The sequence below is a fragment of the Pan troglodytes genome, chromosome 11 (assembly GCF_028858775.2).
Source record: "Pan troglodytes isolate AG18354 chromosome 11, NHGRI_mPanTro3-v2.0_pri, whole genome shotgun sequence".
Lineage (NCBI taxonomy): Eukaryota > Metazoa > Chordata > Mammalia > Primates > Hominidae > Pan > Pan troglodytes.
In genome coordinates, this window is record NC_072409.2 from 10,910,644 (window position 1) to 10,933,448 (window position 22,805).

A 22,805-nucleotide genomic window follows, 5' to 3' on the forward strand; every position below is an offset into this window, starting at 1 on the left:
ACAAAAGCCAACATCTCCTGAGTGCTCCCTACCCCAGCAACCTTGTGAGGTGGTGGTGGAGGACTATGACATTATACCCACTTTACAGATAAGGAAACTGAGGCCCAGAGAGGCTGTTCTGAGCTCAGGGTTTGCTTCTTGTTTTAAGCATGGCTCCAGAAATACCCGTCTCTGTGAGAAACCCACCCTCCTCTCCCAAGGCCAGTGCCATGTTAGGTACCAGGGATACAGAAGTGAACAAGATACCATTCCAACCTGGGAAGCTGCCAGTCGAGCAAGGAATGTCCCAGCAGAGAGTCAGCAAATGGTTCTAGCTCTTCTCTCTTCCAGCACAGTTTGAGCAGTGAACAGAAGCAGGCTTGGCTTCACATCCCAGTTTTGCTCTTACCTGTGTAATATTGGGAAAGTCACTTAACTTCTCAGGAGCCTCAGATCCCTTATCCATAAAGTGGGTTTGGCAGTACGTCCCAGTGAGGGTTAAATGAAATAATGTTGACTATAATTTTTAGCATATATGGGATCTGCCTCTGTGCCTGGCACAGAGCTAACTGTTACATGCATTAGCTCATGTGGCAATTATGATTATAATTTTCTGCAAATGGGGAACTGAAGAACAGTGTGATGGAGGAGAGGATGGGTGAGCAGGGCGTTGAAAGTCTGGCTAAGATTGTGAACTGTGGAATTGAAGGGAAGGGCGGTCCAGCCAGAGGACACAGCATGGATGAAGATGTGGAGGTAGGAAATGTGTAATGGAGGCAAGAGACGCCCAGGGTGTGGGGATGGGAAGGAGAGCGGGGCTGAGGTTGCGGATCTTGGATGTGATTCTGTGTAACATACTTGTGGGCTTCCGTGTGCCAGGCCTGTGGTGACAGGTGAGTCCATAGTCTCTTGGGGCCATCAGAGCCCAGAGAGATCCTTTACAAAGTGCTTCATGCAACCATCTTCCAGATGTTTCCACAGCCCGTGGAGTCTAGGTTCAGCCAGCCTGGGCTCACACCCCAGCTTGGATTTTGGCTCCCTGCTTGACAGCCGGCTGACCTGGGACAAGGCCCTGGACCTTCCAGCCTCTGTCTTGATCGGGGGTGATTCCTGTACCACTTCCTGCAGCTGTTGTCCGGGTCTATGTCAGATGGCGTGAGGTGTCCCCAGCCAGCGTGACACCCATTAGCTTCGGGGTAGGAGGGCTCCCTAACTGTTCTGTGCCTTTTTGTTCCTGGTGTGGAGACAGAGCCTTTCTCCCTGGGCCATTTTGAGAGTCGAGAATGATCTCGCACTGGAAGTCCCTAGCTGAGGGCTGGCTCACGCAGGGTCACACGGCTGTCATTGTCGGGCCTTGGCGTGCTGAGGGATGCTGTCTTTAAGGGAAGAGGTTTTTCCTTGTTAATAACTGGCCTTGGGGCCAGGCACAGTGGCTCACGCCTGTAACCCCAGCACTTTGGGAGGCTGAGGTGGGTGGATCACCTGAGGTCAGGAGTTCGAGGCCAGCCTGGCCAACATGGTGAAACCCCCATCTCTACTAAAAATACAAAAAATTAGCCAGGTGTGATGGTGGGTGCCTGTAATCCCAGCTACTGGGGAGGCTGAGGCAGAAGAATTGCTTGAATCTGGGAGGCAGAGGTTGCAGTGAGCCAAGATCGTGCCACTGCACTCCAGCCTGGGCAACAGAGCCAGACTCCATCTCAAAACAAAACAAAACAAAACAAAACAAAACAAAACAAAACTGCCCTCAGGGAAGAGTGATGCAGCCAAGGGCCCCTTCAGGGCACCTGAGGCCAGCAGGGGGGGAAATGTCGGTGGCAGCCACCTTCCCAAGGAAGGACAGCACAGTGTACATTTCCTCATCCCCAGGACCCAGCCAAGGGCCTGCTCCGATGTCAGCCTCTGTTTCCGTGGTGAGGAATCTCCGGGGTGTGTGGGGGCTTATTGCTCAGTGGCTTGGTGGCTCTCTTTTGGGGGTGGGTCTGGCCTGAGATTGCCACTTCTGGCCTGTTGCTGTGGGCTTCCCTTCCTTTTCCACTGCGTGCCAGGCCCTGCCCCAGGAGCAGGGGTGCTGCCTGTGGGAGCCACATGAGGAACAGACCTTTACCCACCAGGAGGCCAGCGGTGGGCTGCGGGAATAGGTGGAGGGCTCCCACCCAGCCTGGGGCTTTCCAGTTGAAAGACGCATGGTGGTGGGCTGAGGAGTGAGCTTGGCGGAAGACTGTATTCCGGACATGGGGAGCAGCCTCTGAGAGACCCCAGATGACTTGGGCCTGCGGGCATGGTAAGGAGCTCAGTTCCATCCCAGAGGCAGTAGGAGCTGTACCACTGGAAGGTTTCCGAGCCAGGAAACGTTGGGCAACTCCCCTGTGGCCCCTGTGTGTGGGAAGGATCAGAGGCAGCCAGGATGGAGTAGGCAGGACTTCGGTGGCTGCGGCGGGCACAGGACGGGAGTGGCCTGGCTGGGGGGCAGTGACTAGAGGCACAGGCTGGGTGGCCACTTGACTGGCCCCTGGGTGCTGGGGAGCCTGCCTCACCCTGTTGGGCTTGTGCTAGGGGGCAGGTCGTGGTGGGGTGGGAATCCCATAGGCCCTGTTTCTCTCAGGCCCAGAAGGGGGGTCCCAGGGGTCTGCTCTTGTACCCCTTCTTCCAAGGATGGCTCATGGAGGGACCCTGAATCCGTCTCTTGCCTTCTCTGGTATGGTCCCTCTTCTGGACAGGAATTGATTGGGTGGGGGACACTCAGCTGTCCTCCTCCTCCCTGGCCTGCCAGATTCTGGCTGCTGGCTCAGGCTCTTCTCGTGGATGGGCTGCTGGTCCCCCTCCTGCTACTTGATGGAGCCTGTCATTACCCCTCCCACCCCCCACTTCCCACCTGATTACAGGTCCTGAGCAGGAGCCTTGTGTCTGCCCTTCCCGTGGAGGCCACCCACGGGCTGGTGCTGCGGGGAGGCCAGGGTGAGATGGTTTTGCCCAAACATTGGTTCCCTGTTCAGAGTTCATGTCATTTACAAGCTGTGTGTCCCTGGAGAAGTCGCTTAACCTCTCTGAGCCTCAGTGTTCTCTGGGAAGTGAGGACAGTGCGTGAAATAATGAGTGTGCAGTGCCGTGCTGAGCACAGAGGTGGTGCTGACAAGTGGCTGCTGCTATTGTGTGTCGATTGTGACAGTAGGTGGGGGGCGAGTAGAAAGGCCCTGAGCGAGGCACTGGTCTATGCCAACCCAGCTCTGTTGGATGTGCTGTGTGGCCCTAGGAGAGTGTCACCACCTTTCTGGACCCCAAGCTCTCCCTGCTGTCTCAGGCACATGATGGAGATGGTGGTGCTTGGGACAACTCTGAGACCTGGGAGAATGGAGTCCTTGCCCAGACTCTGCCTCTGCTGGTCCCTGGACTGTAGGGTGGGTGGGGTCGGCACCCCCCTCATTCCCCCACCTCCCCATGCTGGACCTGCTCCCTATGCCCTGGGAACCAGGCGGGCAGGTTCTGAGCCCGCCCCACCCCACAGGGTGCTGCTACCTGCCTGGTTTCAGTCGGCAAACCTCTCAGCCCTGAAACCCTGAAACCGGGCTGGGCCTCGTGGGTGAGGTGTGTCCCTGGAGCCCACTGGAGAGACCGGATGAGCCAGGAACGGGTCTGGCACAGCGCCCTCCACTGGGGCCAAACCAGGGCTGGCGCCGGCGTGCAGCCCCCATGGTGGACATGAGCTGGATGTGGTCACAGCTGGAGATGACTCTCTTCCTCTTGGGTCCCCCGTCCGTGTGGAACAGGGTTTCAGGCTTAGGCATCAGGTCGGGACCAGGGTGCAGATCCTACCTCTGCCTCTTCTCAGCAGAGTGATTTGGCAGAGATACCCAGTTCTCGGTCACCTGGTCTGAAATGTTCTGCCAGTACCAATACCACCTGGCCCGAGGTTGAGTTGAAGAATCGGGGGCACGGGTCCAAGCAAAATGCTTAGCACAGGTACGGCACATGGTGGCTTTGGGGAGCGTCATGAGAAGGCAAAGAAGGAACTCCTTAGCTTGGCATTCGAGGCCCTCCGGGATACGCCTTTTTAGGTCCATTTTCTGAGAACCCCTGTACTCCTTCCTCCATTCTCAGCTCAGCAAGCCTCCTCTCCTCTCTGAGCCTCAGTTCCCCTATCTGCACAGTGGGCCTGGTACCCCATCCCCCAGCTCCCCAAGCCTCCAGGCCACCCTGGGGCCTCCCCAGTTCTTGCCCAGCCTCACTATCTGCACAGGAAGTAGCGTGGCCCTTAACGTTGTCAGTTTGGAAAATCAGAGATTAATTAACGTTCCGGCCGCCTTGGCTGCTGTTGGAGCTGGTCCCGGGGTGGGCCAGGCTGCATGCTCAGCCTCTGTTTCAAGGGCCTCACTGTGGGTTAGAGGAACCTTGACAAGAGGCACTTCTTAAGAGCCCCCATTGGTGAAGTGCCCCCTTCTTGCCAGGGTAAAGGGCTTCATGCTCAGTAGCCCGTTTGTCTCATAACCCAGTCAGGCAGATACTGTTGTGCCATTTTGCAGAGGGGAAAATAAAGGCTCAGAGAGGAGAAGTGCCTTAGCCAAGGCCACACAGCTCATAGGTGGCAGAGCTGGGACTTGGACCCAGAGCCTGTGTGTCCATGTAGAAATGGTGCCCTGTTTGCAGGTGATGGGGGGTGCCTAGTTCTCCCCCCAGGTCCTTTTGTCTGGCCCGAGGGGGCTGTGATCAGCTGCTGGTCAGAGCTGACTCACCAGCAGCTCACAGGAGGTGCTGAGGCCAGCATCCCGGTCAGTTCCTGGGGCCAGGGCAGCACTGATTAGATTGTCGTTGAGATTTTCGGTCAGCTGAGCTGACAGGGACCCACCCTCCCATTTTAAAGGTGGGAAAATTAGGGCCCAGTGAGGATGAAGAAGTAAGGCTCCAGTGGGTCCGATGATTCTCCACCAGCTCCGACCCGACAGGGGCCAGTGGAGCTGGAAACCCTAGACCTCAGTCCCAGCTCTGACACCTGCCAGCTGTTGCCTCGGGAAAGTCACTTTGCCCTCTGAGCCTCGGTTTCCTCGTCTGTAAGATGAGGATAGTAAAGCCTTGTGTTGCCTCATTCTTGGGATTGGGCAAGAACCCAGCAAGAGAGTGGAAAACCAGGGGTTTGAAAGCGGCATTGCGGGTCCTCGTGAGGGGTCACTGGGTTGAGAGGCTTTGCGGGGTAGGGCTCTGTGCAGGCTTTGGTGGGAGACAAGGTCCAAAACCCACCTCTTTCCCCTCCGTTGTGTGTCTTTCAGTGAGTCAGTGAGTCTCTCTGAGCCTCACTTTTCTTCCTTTCTTTTTTTTTGACTGACCCAAATTAGATCTTTATTGTATTTTTCCACATATCTATCATTCCCAAAAGATCAGTCAGCTCGATCCTTAATTTTTCTTACTATGAGATGTCCCTAATACACAGTCTTTGTATAAATTATCCATTTTAAGTATATAGTGAATTCCAGATGTGATCACAACTGCATTTCTTTCTTTTTTTTTTTTTTTGAGATGGAGTCTCACTGTGTCTCCCAGGCTAGAGTACGATGGCGCAATCTCAGCTCACTGCGGCCTCCATCTCCCAGGTTCAAGCAATTATCCTGCCTCAGTCTCCCAAGTAGCTGGGATTACAGGTGCCCGCCACCATGCCTGGCTAATTTTTGTATTTTTAGTAGAGATGGGGTTTCACCATGTTGGCCAGGCTGGTCTCAAACTCCTGACCTCAAGTGATCTGCCTGCCTCGGCCTCCCAAAGTGCTGGGATTACAGGCGTGAGCCACTGTGCCCGGCCGCACAACTGCATTTCTATTTTTTTTTTTTTCTTTGAGATGGAGTCTCACTGTGTCTCCCAGGTTGGAATGCAGTGGCGCGATCTCGGCTCACAGCAACCTCTGCCTCTCAGATTGAAGTGATTCTCCTGCCTCAGCCTCCTGAGTAGCTGGGATTGCAGGCACGCATCACCATGCCTGGCCACACAACTGCGTTTCTAAATAGCCATGTGACACTCACTGAGTGCTTCCTGGGTGGCAGCCGCTGTGTTTAGCCTGAGTCTCACTTTTCTTATCTGTCAGATGGGATACTAATACCTGTTAGGATTAAACAGGCTGTGGAGCATGCAGTAAGTTGTCGGTGGATAGGCACCTATCCCTGGCAAACTCTGGGGATCCAGGGGCAGAGTTAGGAGGACTGGCTTGTGAGGGGGTCCTTCTCAGTCACCCTCAATAACCCGATAGGATGCAGCCCTTGGAGACAGGGTTCCAGTCATATGGGGAGCAGAGCCCCCCTGAGATCCACAGAGCACCCCCTTATTCAACCAACTTGCTGAAAGGCTTGGCTCTCAGCTCCACAACAAACCCACAAGTATGTGTTGTGAGTTTTGCCCTGGACCTGCATCCCCAAAAGTGGCCTCTTCAGAGGTGGATGCAGCCCAGTACCCATAGAGACACCACGTGGAGACAGAGGCCTGGGATGGGAGTGGCTTCCTGAGGTCCCTGGGCACAGATCAGGACTCGACTCCACTCCCAGAATTCACACGCTGCCCTCTTGGGCTAAGAAGGGAACCGGGACCCCAACAGGCAGGCGCCTTTTGTGACAACCTCTGTGAGGGGCCTCGGCAGGTTTTGTGGACTGACAGAGTGGCCTTTCCTGAGCTGTTTAATTGTTCTGAGCCTCGGTTCATACAGCTGTAAAGTGAGGGTTGTATTTCCCTCTGGGCCATTTGAAGAATGGTGTGTGTTGGGGCAAAGAACAGGTGGGCCCTGTGTCTGATGGGCGTGGGCTTACCTCCTGCTGGCAGAAGGCGAAAAGGGGGCAACCAATGGCTCTGGGCACCAGCAGAGGCTAAGGGTTATGCCAGGGGATCCTAGCCACGGTCAGGCAGGACCCCCCATCAAACACAGGGACCTGCTGTCCCCCCTGGCTTCCCCGCATCTGTGATCTTTGTTTGTGGAAGGCCTCCCATCATTATCATTATTATTTTGTGATTCTTGTCCCGGTTCTTCAGAAAACAAATCTTTATTGGATTATTTCAAACTATAAAAGTTATACTGCTAATAAACATTTCAAACAGTCTCTTATGACTGCTGTTCTCAGCTGAGGACACTGATGATTAACAGTGACGTTTATGGAGGCCTGGAGCTGAGCACCTCAAACGCTATCGGGTCCTGCAGAGCTCAGAGCTCGGAAACAGCTTCGGAGAGGCCCAATTACAAATGAAGAATGTGAGTCTCTGAGAGCTAGGCGCTTGCAGGGCTGGCATATGGCAGGGCGGGGACTCTGGTCCTGACTTCAAGCTCCTCACCAGGAGGCTGGGCACCTGGGGCCGCAGGGCAGGCTCTGTGAGTCCTGCCCCACTCCATTCCCTGCCTTCTCACCTAACAGCACCTGGGGCTGAGTCAATGCAGGGAGGCAGAATGGATGAGATAATGTGGAAAGTGACGAAGCTGGCACACACCTTCACACCACCCCACCCCAGCCTCTCTGTAGCTCACAGAAGCGAGTGATTTCTACCACCAGCTGGAGCCCCCCAGTTCCTGGGCCCAGGACCTGCGGGCCAGCCCTGCCTCTGTAGATGGGGGCACAGCCAGTTTCCTCTCTGCCCTCTAAGGGGAGGTAGGGGGCCTGTGGGGCCCTGTAGACAATGGCCAGAGCTAGGACCAGGAGGGTGGCATGCAGCCGACTATGGCTCGAACCTAATTGCCTCCATCTGGCTGTGTGACCTCAGCTGAGCTGCTCACCCTCTCTGGCTCACATTCCCCTAACAGGGTGGTAAGCCTGAGTGTTGGAGGCCCTGTCCAACATCTGCCCCAAATCCGTGGCGTGTGGTGTCTCCAGAGGCTGTGGCAGGAAATGGAAAGAGCTGCTGTGGGCAAGTATGGAGGAAAGAGGGGTGCCCGGGCTCAGGACCCCCACAGACACCCAGGCCGGGACGCCGTGTGGGAATTTGAGTTGTAAAATCCTGAAGCAACAATGCCGGGGGAGAGCCACTGCAGGGAGCAAGAAGGAAAAGTGGGGTACTGGGTGGGGCCTGCCTGGACTGCAGCCCCAGAGCTCAGCAGGTAAGGCGGTGGCCAGGCTGGGTCCTCTGGCTGAGCCCCTGCCAGGGCTGCAGTGCCCGCCTGGGTCCTCTTCCAGCAGGGTCCAGCCAGGAAGGCCCTGCAAGCCCTTTGTCCAGGCTGGCCCCCTCCCAATGCTGCTGGCCTTTTGGGTCCCTCTGGCCTCCACACCTGGGGTCCCCAGCACCCGAGTCCTCATCTTCTGCGTCTCTGGGTTACTTCCTCTGTACAAAGCACGTGGCGGTTCCTTCCATGCTGGCTGAGGACATCTCTCAAGAATGTGCTCGGGGCTACCCCTGCCAAGGAGCCATCCGTGGCCCTGTTTCCCATGGTCCTCCCTTTCTAGCTCTCCCGTGGTCGCCACCCTTCTTCTGAGCGGAGCTGGCTTCCCGGTGCTGCCTGGGCTCCGTCCTTAATGTCCTTAACCCCTTGCTTATGCTGACCCCCTACCTGCAGCATGGCGCTCCCTCAGTACCCCCACCGATGCCTGCCCCACGGCCTTCCCTTGTTTGGACTTAGTAACTATTTGGCTGCTGGACCAAACCCCCACTATTCCTCCCCTTGCCGACATCTGCTTGTGCCAGGCCTGGTGCCCAGGATCCAGTGGTGAGCAAAAGGAGACCAGACCCCTCCAGCAGAGTTCCTGGCCCTCCCTACCTGACCCATTTGGCTCCTGAATTCTGAGAGCAAGCCTGGATAGTGAGCGACTCCGGCCCCACCTGGGGCCAACGTGACAAACCTAGAGGGAACTGCATCCTGGACCCCTGGCCCTTGCCTGGGTCCCCTCAGCCCGAGGCCCTAGGCCTGTGGGCAGCACTGCACTGGTCCAGGGACCTGACCTTCAGCCTTGACCTTCAGCTCCCACCCTGACAGGCAGCAGGGTCCCCGCACTCCCATGTCTCCCTTCCTCAGAGCTTCCTGCAGCTTCCTCTCCAGTCCACAGTCTGCCCAACTTGGGCCTTAACTGTCCCTCGGTGGGACATGCCTGGGCCTTCTCCTGGCTCAGTCTTGCCCTCTTTTGTCCTCCCCAGCCCAGCCCAGGGGCCTTTCTGAACCCAGCTCCTCCCTGCCTGGACACCATATCTGGACTGTGCTGTCCGGGCAGCTGAGCACGGGCTGTGGTCAGGCAGACCTGTGTTCGAGTCCTCACAGCAATGGCAGCTCCCTCCAGGGCCTGCTCCCTGAGGGCCAGGGTGGCAGACTCCAGCCCTTTGGGATCTGTCTGTGGGCTGGGTGCACTGGGGCTGGCTGGGGGCCCTGGAGCCACGGCCAAAGGACCCCTGAGACCTGCAGGCCCAAGCCTGCCCATCCTGCCGACCACGTTGATAGAATGCCTGTGGGGTGCGTGGCTTGACTCCTTATCCCTGAAATAGGAAAACAACAGCACTGGCTTCCTGGGGTTCTCATGGAGATTCTCTGGGTTCACATACATAAAACCTGCCGTAGCACGGGTTTAATGCTCTGCAAATGGTGGCTGTGACAATGACAACCATGGTACCGATGTTATTGTCAGCTTCCATCCTCTTTTCTCTATTATCCCCGATGTATGACTCTCTTCCATTTGCCCCCTCTCTGCCTCATGATTTTTCAAAACAATTCCCATGGTCTCAGAGAGAGTTCTGGTTGTTTATGGTTTTTAAAAAATAGGCATTCAAACCAAATTCCTCATTTGTTCTCCCCTTCCTCCCCCCAAACTGGAATCTGGACAGACATGACCTTACTCCAGGAAAGGGGAGTACAGGGAGGGACAGGGTCTGTGGAGAGGGGTTGGGGGGCATCCCTCCACCCCCATCACCGAGGCAGGGCCCGGGGTGTGGGCAGACACCCAGGAAGGTCACGTGCCTGGGACCCTGGTTATGAGCTGTGAGGCATGGTGTGTGACATGCCCTCTCAGCCCTCCTCCCAGGCCACCACCTCCTGGTGGGGACCCAGGACTGCATCCCAGCTCTACCACCCACTGGCTGTGTGACCTTATGCCAGTGACTTAACCTCCCTGGGCCTCAGTTACCTCCTCTGTAAAGTGGGGATAACACAGGTTCTCCCTCACAGAACTATAGAGAAGATGGAATGAAATGTCATCCTAGCCAGGTGCCCTCGGTACCTGGAGACTGGCCATGGGAGGGGCAGGTTCCTGCCAGCTCCTGTTTTGAGAAAGGACCAGGTCTTTGAAACCTGGAATCCAAGACTGTCAGAGATGGCAGGGCCTGTCCGTCATCGAATGCAGCCTCTCAGTGCATGGGGGAAACCGAGGCCCAGAGAGGGGAGCCGCACAGCGGGCCAGCACAAATCCCAGTTGGGACGCGAGCTGCAGCTTCTTAGGACCAGGAAGCCTCTCCCCTCTTGGGTCCGAGACCCTCTCTGGGCCTCCTCCTTCATCTGAACATGGGGGCGCCCAGGAGCACACGTGCTGAGCCTGATGTGGCCTGGGCCTGCCTTCAAGGCCATAGCACTCACCTCTATTCAGAAACCGCGCAGAAGACAGGAGCAAATGGCCAGTGAAAGCAGAAAGGTTGTTCACTTGGTAGAGGCATTAATTTTAGAATGTTTATTTTTTATTATGAAAGGAATCATGATTATAAAATAATTCAAATGCTATAAAAGGAAATAAACAGAAAATGAAGTTCACTCTGTACTCCCCACTCCCACACCAGAGGTCCTGCCTTCCCAGCCTGGCATGCTGCCTTCCAGACCTCCTCCACGCACCCAAGCCTAAGTAAGCTATATGTACAAATAGGAGGAGTTTTGGTTTTGTTATGTGTGTGTTGAGACAGGGTCTCGCTCTGTCGCCCAGGCTGGAGTGCAGTTGCACGATCATAGCTCGCTGCAGCCTCGACCTTCCTGGGCTTAAGTGACCCTCCCACCTCAGCCTCCTGAATAGCTGGGAATACAGGCACACGCCACCACACCTGGCTAATTTTTGTTTTGTTTTTTGAGATGGAGTCTCGTTCTGTCGCCCAGGCTGGAGTGCAGTGGCACGATCTCGGCTCACTGCAAGCTCCGCCTCCCGGGTTCATGCCATTCTCCTGCCTCAGCCTCCCGAGTAGCTGGGACTACAGGCGCCCGCCACCATGCCTGGCTAATTTTTTCTATTTTTTAGTAGATACAGGGTTTCACCGTGTTAGCCAGGATGGTCTCTGTCTCCTGACCTTGTGATCTGCCCACCTCGGCCTCCCAAAGTGCTGGGATTACAGGCCTAAGCCACCGCGCCCAGCCTTTTGTTTTGTTTTTTTAAGATAGAGTCTTGCTCTGTCACCCAGGATGGGGTGTAGTGGTACGATCTTGGTTCACTGCAACCTCTGCCTCCTGGGTTCAAGTGATCCTCCTGTCTCAGCCTCCTGAGTAGCCGGGATTACAGGCACCCGCCACCATGCCTGGCTAATCTTTCTATTTTTAGTAGAGATGGGGTTTTGCCATGTTGGCCAGGCTGGTCTCGAACTCCTGACCTCAGGTGATCTGTCTACCTTGTCCTCCCAAAGTGCTGTGAACCACCGCACCTGGCCAAACTTTTGTATTTTTTTGTAGGGATGAGGTCTTGCTGTGTTGCTCAGGCTGGTCTCAAACTCCTGGGCTCAAGCGATCCACCTGCCTTAGTCTCCCAAAGTGCTGGGATTATAGGTGTGAGCCACTGCACCTGGCCAGAAAGCGATTTTTTTTTTTTTAAATGAGCTGATCGTCAACAGGTGACTCTGTCACTTGCTTTCTTTCCTTAATGGAGCATGAGCCCTTTCTGTTTGTTGGCACCTATCCGGATAGGTCCCTCCATTTTTTAAAATTTTTTTATTATATGGAGTCTCGCTCTGTCGCCCAGGCTGGAGTGCAGTGGTGCAATCTCGACTCACTGAAACCTCCGCCTTCCACCAAACTTCCAGGTTCAAGTGATTCTCCTGCCTCAGTCTCCTGAGTAGCTGGCCTTACAGGCGCCTGCCACCATGCCCTACTGATTTTTGTATTTTTAGTAGAGACAGGGTTTCGCCATGTTGGCCACACTGGTCTTGAACTCCTGACCTCAGGTGATCCACCCACCTTGGCCTTGAAAAGTTCTGGGAGCCACCATGCCTGGCCTCCCTCCATCTTTTTACTTTTTACTGACCTGGGTGAACCAATGTATACCGATCATCCCTAGAGATCACATTCAGCTGCTCCCCGCTATGGCCTCAGTGCACATTTGCCTTTGTGTCCTGCGAATCGTTCTATGGGGGTAGATTCCTAGAGGTGGGAGCATCCAAGGACAGGACACCCACCCTCCGAAATGGCTGTCCCCATTCCTGGCGCCCCCAGCTCTGAGTGACATGGCCTGTTTTTGCATGTCCCCACCAGTGTGACGACAGGAAATGGAGTCTTGGTTCTGTTTGCATTTGTTTGATTCTCTGTCTATGGCCATTACCCGCTTTCCCATCTGGAGGTTCACCCTTTCCAAGGCAGTTGGTTTTCACAGGAAACGCGGGGCTCTGGCCAGAAATGCAGCGCAGATGAGTGCGAGGAGCCTGTGCAAACAATTCCACATGCAGGAATTTGGGGCTTTGCAGCCACTCCTGCCTAGGGGAAGGATCGTGATGCATCAGCATCCCTGAGGACCTCAAGCTCCTGCTTGTCCTTCTCTTCCAGAAAAAACCGGGAAGATCCTGACGGAGTTCCTCCAGTTCTATGAAGACCAGTATGGCGTGGCTCTCTTCAACAGCATGCGCCATGAGATTGAGGGCACGGGGCTGCCGCAGGCCCAGCTGCTCTGGCGCAAGGTGAGAGGTGCTGGGAGGACTCGGGTATGTTCTGCTACTTCTCGCCATGTGGCCTCGGGGGAGTGACTTTACTTTTCTGGGCCTCAGTTTCCCATTGTTACTGTGATGGCCTCTAAGGGTCTCCCCAGCTTCTTTTTTTTAAAATTAATTATTTTTTCTTTTTTGAGACAGAGTCTCGCTCTGTCACTCAGGCTGGAGTGCAGTGGCACAATCTCAGGTCACTGCAACCTCCGCCTCCCAGGTTCAAGGCACTCTCCTGACTCAGCCTCCCGAGTAGCTGGGACCACAGCCGTGCACCACCATGCCCGGCTAAGTTTTTGTATTTTTAGTAGAGACGGGGTTTTACCATGTTGGCTAGGCTGGTCTCAAACTCCTGACCTCAAGCCATCTGACTGCCTCAGCCTCCCAAAATGCTGGGATTACAGGCAGGTGTGAGCCACCATGTGCGGCTTATTAATTTTTTTTTTTTGAGACTGGGTCTTGCTGTTGCCCAGGCTGGAGTGCAGTGGCGCAATCATGCCTCACTGCAGCCTCAACCTTCCTGGCTCAAGTGATCCTTCCACCTCAGTCTCCCCAGTTACTGGGACTACAGGTGCACACCATCACTCTAGGCTAATTTTTGCATTTTTTGTAGAGATGGGGTTTTGCTGTGTTGCCCAGGCTGGTCTCAAACTCCTGGGCTCAAGTGATCCTCCAGCCTCAGCTCCCCAAAAGTGCTGGGATTACAGGCGTGAGCCACCATGCCTAGCCTCCTTCCCACTTCTGAATAGGTGGGTAACCCAGGTCGTGTTGTTGAGACCCCTTCAGTCACCGTGGGTGACTCCTCCTAGCTCACCTCCTCCACCATCAGAGCTGGGGCTCTAGAGTCTGGATAGTCTCCAATTCAAGGCAAGCTCCTCCAGTAAGAGCCTCAGTTTACTCATCTGTCAAATGGGATGAGAACACCTCCTTCACAGGGTGGTTGTGCCTGAAGCAGGGAAAGCACTGTCACTGGCTCCATCATGATCTGCTATGATATAAATAGTAGGATGCTGTTTGCTAAGGAAATATTTGTTGAGTGAGAGATTAGAAGCTGCCTGGCTCCAGCCTGAGGGTCAGCGTGGGCCAGAGGGGGCTGGCAAAGCCTTCTGGGAAGAGGAACCTGTGATTGACTCGGACACGGGGCCGGGGGCGGGACTCAAGAGATCCTCCCACCTTGGCCTCCCAAAGTGCTGGGATTACAGGCCTCAGCTGCCGCACCTGGCCAAGGCTGAGCCTTTAAGTGGCTCATTCAGGATGGCGGAGGCTGGGCCAGCCCAGGGCCCTTTCTGCGTGACTGCAACCCGCCCGGTGGAGGGAGGTCAGGACCGTGTGTCGGAGCTGCTCAGAGCATCACCTTTGCTTTTTGACCCAGAAAAGGTTGCCTCTTCCCCAGTGTCATGGTAACCTCTTGACCCTGTGGCAGCAGAGCGTCAGAGGGGCCTGCTGTGGCCTGGGTGTCTGGCAGGTGCGTATCTGTGTGGTAGGAAAGGAAAGAAAAGGAGGCCTTGGACGCAGCCCAGGCGAGCGGGGCCAGAATGGCTCACCTGTCTGGAAAGAAATGTCATGGGCAGCCCAAGTCCCTATAATCCAAGACAAGTGGGCACTGGCTGAGGGCGTGAAGCATTTCCTCTGCGTGAGGCCTCATTTAAGTCTGGGGAGGCAGGAGTGCATATTTATTGTAGAAAAATAGCAACATGTAAGCAAGGAGAGTGAAATGAGATCACTCACCCACAGTCCCTGAAAAGCAGTATTTTTGGTCTCATTTTGGCCACTCAGGAAACCGATCATCACAATGCAAAGTTATGATAACATCATAATACTGGAAATAATATTAATCACCAGTGGTGATCAAAACAATAGTGGTTTTTATTAGAAACAATAATAGAATACAAATAAAAATAGTGATAATAATAACAATAATACAACAGAAATAAGAATAATAAAACAGCAGTTGTCTTTTTGCTTGTTTTTTGCTTTCTTGAGATGGAGTCTCACTCTGTTGCCCAGGCTGGAGTGCAGTGGCACAGTCTCAGCTCACTGCAACCTCCACCTCCCTGGTTCAAGCGATTCTCATACCTCAGCTTCCCCACTAGCTGGGATCACAGGCATCCACCACCACACCCCGCTAATTTTTTATATTTTTAGTAGAGACAGGGTTTCACCATGTTGGCCAGGCTGGTCTCGAACTCCTGACCTTAGGTGATCCACCTGCCTCGGCCTCCCAAAGTGCTGGGATTACGGGCGTGAGCCACAGCGCCCGGCTAAAACAGCAGTTATCTTATGCCGGTACTGTTTGCTCAGCCCTGTGGCCCCACTCTGAGGGAGGGGCTATGATGATGCCTGCATCACAGATGTAGACATTGAGGCTCAGAGATGTGGAGCTACTTGTCCAGGATCTGGTGGTGGGTGGTGCCGACACAAGAGTTCCAGTTATCTGACCTTGGGGCCTGTGCTGTCTCTGACCGAGGCATTGGAGAGCTTTGCAGAGTCTAAAATATTTTGCCTGGGCTGTCGAGTTCTGTTTCATTTCCTGCAGGCCTTCCAATTGTACACGACTCTGCCATTTGAAAGTCTTAAAAATAAAACCCAAACCCACAGCCAGCCACCCATTCGAGCTCCCCAGGATCTGGGGGCGGACTGGGTGGTGGGGGTTGTTGAGCCTGCCTGGGCCACAAGCCTGCTTCTGCACAGCCTCCTGCTGGGACTGGCCCTGTCCCGGAGTGCCCGTCCTTGTGTCCCGGGGCTCCTGCCCTAAGCAGGGATGAAGATGAAAACTAGGGGCCTTTTGCTAGGGTGTTATGAGAGCTCTGTCTGCTCTTTCTAGAAAAGACAGGGATTTGAGCTGGGTGTGGGCAGTTTATACATAGACGGCCGAGGGCAGCTCTGTGACTTGGGCAAAGCCCACTGTGTGTGGGGGTGGTAGGGGAACCATTTTCTTTTCCTGTAAATATTTTTATACCCGGTAGGAAGAAGCCTGCAGGTCCTATTGTGTGAGCACAATGGGCTCTCCTTCTCCAGGAGTGTTTTGTGTTTCCCCTTGAAGAGCAGCAGGGAGGGAGCTGGGGAGAGGGGGACATGGTGAAGGGGGCGGAGGGTCAAGAGGAGACAGGACTGCAGGGATGGGCCAGGGCAGAGCCAGGAAGCCAGGAAGGTGCAGGCATGATGGCAATCACCCTTTCCCCATGAGTGCATCTGAGAAATGTTTCTTTTTGCAAAAGGCACCTTATTTATTGTAGAACAAATAGAATTTGCAGAGGAACACTGTACTCTCCTGGTTCCCTCCCATCCAAGACGAAGCCTCTTCCACTGTGGTCTGTCTCCTTCCAGAAGCTTTCTGGTGCTTGTCTGCTCAGGACGCCTTGCACCTGGCCATAGCTTCGCTTGGGCCCCCAACCCTGGTTTAAAGATCTCCCTTCTCCTTCCCCATCCCCAGATAAGTCAGTCCCTGAGGATTGGAGGCCATCACAGACGCTGAGTCCTACCGTAGTGGTCATGGCGGTCCTGTGCATTATGCACCTGCCTGTCAGGTTCCAACTCTTACTGTTCCCATTTTACAGATGAGGAAACTGATGCTCAAAGTGACTAGACACACTGTGAGTCAGGCAGAGCTAGGGCTTTGTAGGAAGGTCCGGGCGTTTCTGCAGCCCATGTAGGTCACTAGCCTGCCAGGACGCGGGTCAGACATCAAACACCCCCAGACAGAGGCCCCCTCCATTCCCCCTACTCCTTTTTAGGAAGGCGTCTCATCAGCCATCAGAGCTGACAGGCTCTCTGGAGCCACCTTGTTCAAGTTGTCATTGCCCTGAGGGGAAACAGAAGCCTAGAGCTGGGGAGAGGCTTGCCCAGGCACTGGGGCCCTCGCAGTTCTGGCCTGTGGGTGTGTCCCCCGTGCCCGGAGCGACCTCGGGGCACCAGTGCTGTAGCTGTAGGTGGGTGGGGAGCAACCATCTCCCCAGACCCTTCCAAGGTAGCGGTGACAGCCCAAGGCTGGGATGGAGAGGGAGAGCCTGGCTGTGGCCAGGCCCTACATCAGTGCCTGTCCTGGGTTCAAGTCCTGGCATCACCACCCTGCCTGGATGCTGGGTGAGCCCCTCCATGGCTCCGAGTCTCGCTCCTCATCTGCAGAATGGATGAGATGCAGCCCGGCCTCAGAGGCCTTGGGAGGACTTGGGGAGACCCAAAATGGAGGACATGCTAGGCAGGGGGTGCGCACACAGGCTCTGCTGGCTGGGCCATCAGCTTCATGGGGAGCACCACCCCCGCAGACCTGGGCCTCACTCCCCACCCCCTCCTGCCCACAGGTGCCGCTGGACGAGCGCATCGTCTTCTCGGGGAACCTCTTCCAGCACCAGGAGGACAGCAAGAAGTGGAGAAACCGCTTCAGCCTCGTGCCCCACAACTACGGGCTGGTGCTCTACGAAAACAAAGCGGTGAGGCCTGGCCCCGGGCGCCACACTGAGCCTCCCCGCTTTCTCCATGTGTGCCCCCTCCCCCAACTCGGAAACTTAGGCCCCAGACGCCACCGTCACAGCCTGCACGCGGTCACCAGGGCCAGAGCACCACCTCAGCCCCTCCCCTCCCCCAAACTGGGCTGCCCTGGGTGCCCTCTCTGGACGGCAGCTCATTCTTCATCTCTGGGGAATATCGCTGACTCCTTCTGTCCCTCATAACCAACTGTCACTCACTCCTCCCCATCCCTCCTAATCTCTCTTCAGTCCCTCCAGCTGGCTCCAGGGCGTTCCTCCTGCCACCTCCTTCCTCACTGGGCTTCCTGCCTCTCCTCCGACCCCTCCCACCCTCGACAGCCACAGAGAGCTGTTGGAGGCACAATCTGGCCATTCCTTGCGGTGGCTTGCCCCTGCCCTACAGGTGGGTAGGTGTCCGAGAAGGACATCCTATGGGAGCATTGTGCCTTATCTTTTCCCTGAGCCCTCAGGGAAGCCCCACCTGGTTGAGCCACAGACCTGATTTCTTCAATTGCTCATTTCTCCAGAGCAGCCAGAAGGACAGGCCTGGGCCCTGTATTTCACGGAAGATCAATGTTAGAGCAACATAAAGTCAAGAGCAACCTCATGCCCCAGAGTAGTGGTTCTCAACTGGTAGCATGTCCAAATCACCTGAAGGGCTTGCTGAAAGACACGGTGCTGGGCTTTCCCCCAGAGTTTGATTCAGGTTGGGAGCCAAGATTTGCATCTCTTTTTCTTTTCTTTTTTTTTTTTTTTTGAGATGAAGTCTAGCTCTGTCGCCAGGCTGGAGTGCAGTGGCGCCATCTCAGCTCACTGCAACCTCCACCTCCCTGGCTCAAGTGATTCTCCTGCCTCAGCCTCAGGAGTAGCTGGGACTACAGGCGTGCACCACCATTCCCAGCTAATTTTTGTATTTTTAGTAGAGACTGTTTTTCACCATGTTGGCCCGGATGGTCTTGATCTCCTGACCTCATGATCTGCCCACCTTGGCCTCCCAAAGTGCTGCGATTACAGGCGTGAGCCACTGCGCCCGGACTGTAAAGATTTGCATTTCTAGTAAGTTCTCGGGTGGTGTTGAAGATCAGAGACCATGTTTTGCAAATCAGTGCCCTACAGGTTCTGAGCTACTTTCAGGAACTGTGTTGTATAGTGACACCTAGTGGCAGGGAGTAGCATGGTAGCCCTGCTGTATGAGCTATTCCATCAGAACTGCTTTGCCCCCTGCTACTGGTGTAAGTTTCTAGACCTAATTCTCCAGAGGACGCTTGTGTGATGCTCAGAACCTAGGAAATTGGTGGGGGCAGTTCAGGGTAATGGTCAAATACCCCAGGCTCTGGAGATAGATAGCCCTGGTTCATGTCCTACATCTGCTACTTCCCAACTGTGTGAAGTTGTGGGTGATCCACCTTTTGGATTGGGAAAATTCTGTGAAATTAAGCATGCAATGCCCTTAGCACAGGGCCTGGTATGTAAGAAATGCTTAACTAGTGGAGCTGCTGGGAACAGAGGCAATAGCAGCAGTAGAAACAGTAAGAACAACAACCTCGGCCAAGCTCGCTGAGTCCTTGTGGTGTGCCAGGCACTGCAGATTATCTCACTCAAGCCTCACATGGCTCTGTGAGGCAGGAATGGTTATTACCCTGGTTTCGTTTTTATTTTAAAATGTTTTCCCCATCCTGAATATTCTTGAATCCCTGGTTTTATAGATGAAGAAGCTGAAGTTTAGGCATTTAAGGAATTTTATCCTCAGCATCACACAGACACTACCCAGTGAAGCCAGGAATTGAGCCCAGAGCTGGGGTCTAGGTTGCTGTGGATGCCACACTGCCCCAATCACCATGATAGTGACATTCTCCCCTCTGTTCCTCTCTTGCCTCTTCTTCTTCCTTTCCCTTCTCCTCCCCACTTTGGGCCACACTGAGTAGGGCCTTGAAGCCAGGTGGGATTTGGGCTTGGCCGCACCTTAACCCTCAGGGACCCTCTCTCTTGCCTCCCTCAGGCCTATGAGCGGCAGGTCCCACCACGAGCCGTCATCAACAGTGCAGGCTACAAAATCCTCACGTCCGTGGACCAATACCTGGAGCTCATTGGCAACTCCTTACCAGGTAAAGGAGCACCCATCCCAGGCCATAATGCCCTGCACAGGCATCTGGAGCTGGCCAGGGGAGGGGTGGCCCTGAGCCCATTGCTTTCAGCCCCACGTTTGCGGAGAGACCAACTAGGCTTAGAGCTGTGGATGGAGACCTCATTGTTTGCCTTTTGCATCTCCCTAAGTCGTTGAGAGCCTCCTGGAAGATGTTCAGTGACCTTCCCTCATAAACCTGTGGGTCAGCACTGTGTTCGTCAGGAGTTACTCTTCTTGGCATCCTGCTTTTGCTTCACCTTGGCTGAAATTCCCTAGAAGCCTTGCAGGAACAACATTGGCCTCTCTGATGATCCCTGGGAACTAGAGGGCAGGGGACATGCCTGCCTGGGGGGCAGGTCATGCCCCAGGGACTTGAGAGTTGAGTCATGCCTCCATTCTGTGGTGATGGAGGGCCTGGGCATTCCTGGATTCCAGCGGCATTCCTGGATTCCAGCAGCATTCCTGGATTCCAGCGTGACTCTGGCTTTGTTTCACTGTGTCTGCTCGGGCGAGTCACCCCCCTCCCCTGAATCTCAGCCTCTTCAGTGTCTACAAAGCACAGGCACTAAGAGGACTGCCCTCGGGGTGTTGTGTGGACCCTGGAGGGGCACAGGCCAACCCAGAGCCAGGGCAGAAAGAAGAACTGTTATTGTCATATCATTAACAACAGTGGCAGGGTCACAGCCCAGGACCAGTTATCTCGCTGGATCTTACATATCCTTGAGAATGAAACTGAAAGAGGGAAAAATTCCTTTTGCTGTATTTTGTCCCTCCCCACATGCCCCCCTCCCCCTGTGGACACTTAAGCCACACTTTGGCCTCCACAGCCGAAATCTGAAGGGAAACCCAAGAAGGTAGTGCTTGACCCTTGAACCTGGGGGCTCTGACCTTGTGTTGTTTGTGCTTTACAGAGTTTAAAACCTAACCCAAGAGTGGGGTGGATGTGACTTATTACCCACTCTAAGAAATGGGTCTGCATGGATGCTGGACTCAGGTTTTGGGCTGAGGAGAACACAGCCAGAAAGAAGGCTGCTCCCACCCCCGCCGGCTTGCTGGTCACCTTGGGACAGGCTGGCCTTCTCTGGGCCTGAGCCTGACCTCAGAGCTGATGCCAAGGGATCAGTTCTCTGCCATCCTCTGGTGGAGGGCAACCACAGAGGGCAGCTGCTCATCAGGCACTGTCTCCACAGGGACCACAGCAAAGTCAGGCAGTGCCCCCATCCTCAAGTGCCCCACACAGTTCCCACTCATCCTCTGGCATCCTTATGCGCGTCACTACTACTTCTGCATGATGACGGAAGCCGAGCAGGACAAGTGGCAGGCTGTGCTGCAGGACTGCATCCGGCACTGCAACAATGGTGAGTGGCCTGTGGGTGCAGGGTCGGTGGGAGGGAGGGGCAGGACCTGGGTTATTGCTGAATGGTGACACCTAGTGGCTGATTATGGTGTGGCAACCCTGCTCTACAGGCTGTTCTAATTTCCCTTCTGGGGTTATAAGAAACCATGTAATACCACCCTTAGTCTTCTTCCTTGATGAAAACGGTTTTGTGCTGCTCAGGAAAAAAGTAGGAAATTATTCACAGAGGGGTGTGGTTGTTGAGCCCTTGGACCCTGAGTCACAAAGTCACAATCCTGATTCTGCCATTTTCCAGCTACGTGACCTTAGGGAACTGACTTACCTCTTGGAGGCTCTGTAAAGTGGGGATAATGCCTTGTGTGTCTTAGGGGGGTTATGAGGATTCAGAGTCTACCTCATGCTTGGTAAAGATTTTTTTTTAATTTTATATATATATATATATATATATATATTTTTTTTTTTTTTTTTTTTTTTTTTTTTTTTAAACCACCAACCTGCAGGGTGATTTGGAAACTTCACTGCCTCCCTCAGGGCCTCATTGCTCTCATCTGTAAACTTATGGGGTGACTCTTCCAGCTCACTCATTTATTCAACAAACATTTTTAGTGTCTACTCTGAGGAGGCCCAGATTTAGGCACTGGGGGTGCAACAAGGGAGCAAGAAACATTCCCTGCCCTCCTACAATTGGAGACGGATGATAGACAGATGAGGATGCCAGCACGATGGCTTACAGCTGTGCTGGGTGCTGGGTGGAGCCAACCTGGGAGCCTGAGGGTGTGTGTGTGTTGGGGGAGGGGTTGATCAGGGCAGGCTCCCTTGAGGAGGTTACGGTTCAGCTTCAGCAGAGACCTGAAGGAGAAGTCCCAGACCTGAAGGAGGAGATGCCAGAAGTCCCAGGGCCCCTCATATCCTGCATAGAGGAGAGGGGAGGAGTGTTCCAGGCAGAGGTAGGCAGTCAGCATGAAGGGAGACCCACAGGTGGTAGGGGTAGGCCCGGAGGAGGAACTGCACGAGGCCCTGAAGCAGGGAGGGGGTGACCTGAAATGGGGCTGGAGGGGGGCCTCTGGGGTCAGGTCTGGAAAAGCCTTGAAGGCCTCTAAGGAATTTGAACAGAAAGGGTGAGGATGGTCTTCCAAGGTGAGGGTGGGTCCCTGGGGGTCTTTCTGCCCCTAGGGAAGGAACAACCCAGTCCTGGACACTGAACTGCTTCCAGGTGATCTGGCCTGAGGGAAGCTCCTGCCCCCGCCCCACCCTTGGGCGCAGTGCCACATGGTGCAGAGGTGGAAGGTTGCAGGGGACGGAGTGGGCGCCAATGGCCTCTGGGCTGCTGCCGTGGGACTCAGCTCACCCCACCCCTCCTGCTCGCCTCTCCAGAGCCACCTCTGCCCTGTCTGGAATCTGCCAAGCAGGAGGAACCAGGTCTTCAATCAGGCCAGCCCCTGCCACCTGGGCCCAGCTGCCCACAAAGGGCCTCCTGTTCCCAGGTCCCGGGGAGTGTGGGCTGGGACTGGGTGGAGGCTCTCAAGGCTCTGGCTGCCTGGCCCAGGGCCCTCCCGCCTCCCCAGCCCCTGGCCTGGTGCCATCTCTCCAGGTTTCCAAGGCTAACGGCTGACCTGGCCTGGCAGGGTGGGTGACCTGCGCCAGATAGGGAAGGGGTGGGCACAGAACAAGGTGGGGAAGGGCCACGTCAGTCCCCCATGTGTGCAGTGGGGATGATGATAAACTTGAGCTTGAGAGATGATTGGGAAGAGCTGGTCTGGGTGGGGCACTTGGCCATGAGCCTGGCACGCACAGTGAGCACTCAGTGAGGAGGCCATGGGGGAGTTCTTGGTTCTAAGGTGCAGTGGACCAGAGGGAGGCCCAGGAGAGCTGCTGGGCCAGGGAATGAAGGGGTGTCCTGTGCCAGGAAGGTGTCCTGCCGGGTGGCCCCTTCTCCCCAGGGCGGGAGCTGACGAGGCTGGTTTCAGGCCTTCCTTCCACCCCACGGACTGTGAGAAAGTTCTCTGCTTCCTCCGTCTTGGAGGCTGGGCTTGGAATTTGTGAAGCCTGGAATTGCTCACTCCGGGGGCTG

The 22,805-nt window shown here is 55.0% G+C and overlaps 1 protein-coding gene across 1 annotated transcript in view; it reads left to right on the plus strand.

Annotated features, from left to right (window-relative positions):
• NIBAN2 (niban apoptosis regulator 2) overlaps positions 1–22,805 on the plus strand; it is a 63,623-nt gene that overhangs the window by 24,677 nt on the left and 16,141 nt on the right. The window contains exons 2-5 of the mRNA XM_016961709.2: positions 12,635–12,765; positions 17,088–17,216; positions 19,252–19,357; positions 20,568–20,735. Of these exons, the coding sequence (XP_016817198.1) occupies positions 12,635–12,765; positions 17,088–17,216; positions 19,252–19,357; positions 20,568–20,735 (534 nt within the window). The remainder of the gene's footprint in view (positions 1–12,634; positions 12,766–17,087; positions 17,217–19,251; positions 19,358–20,567; positions 20,736–22,805) is intronic.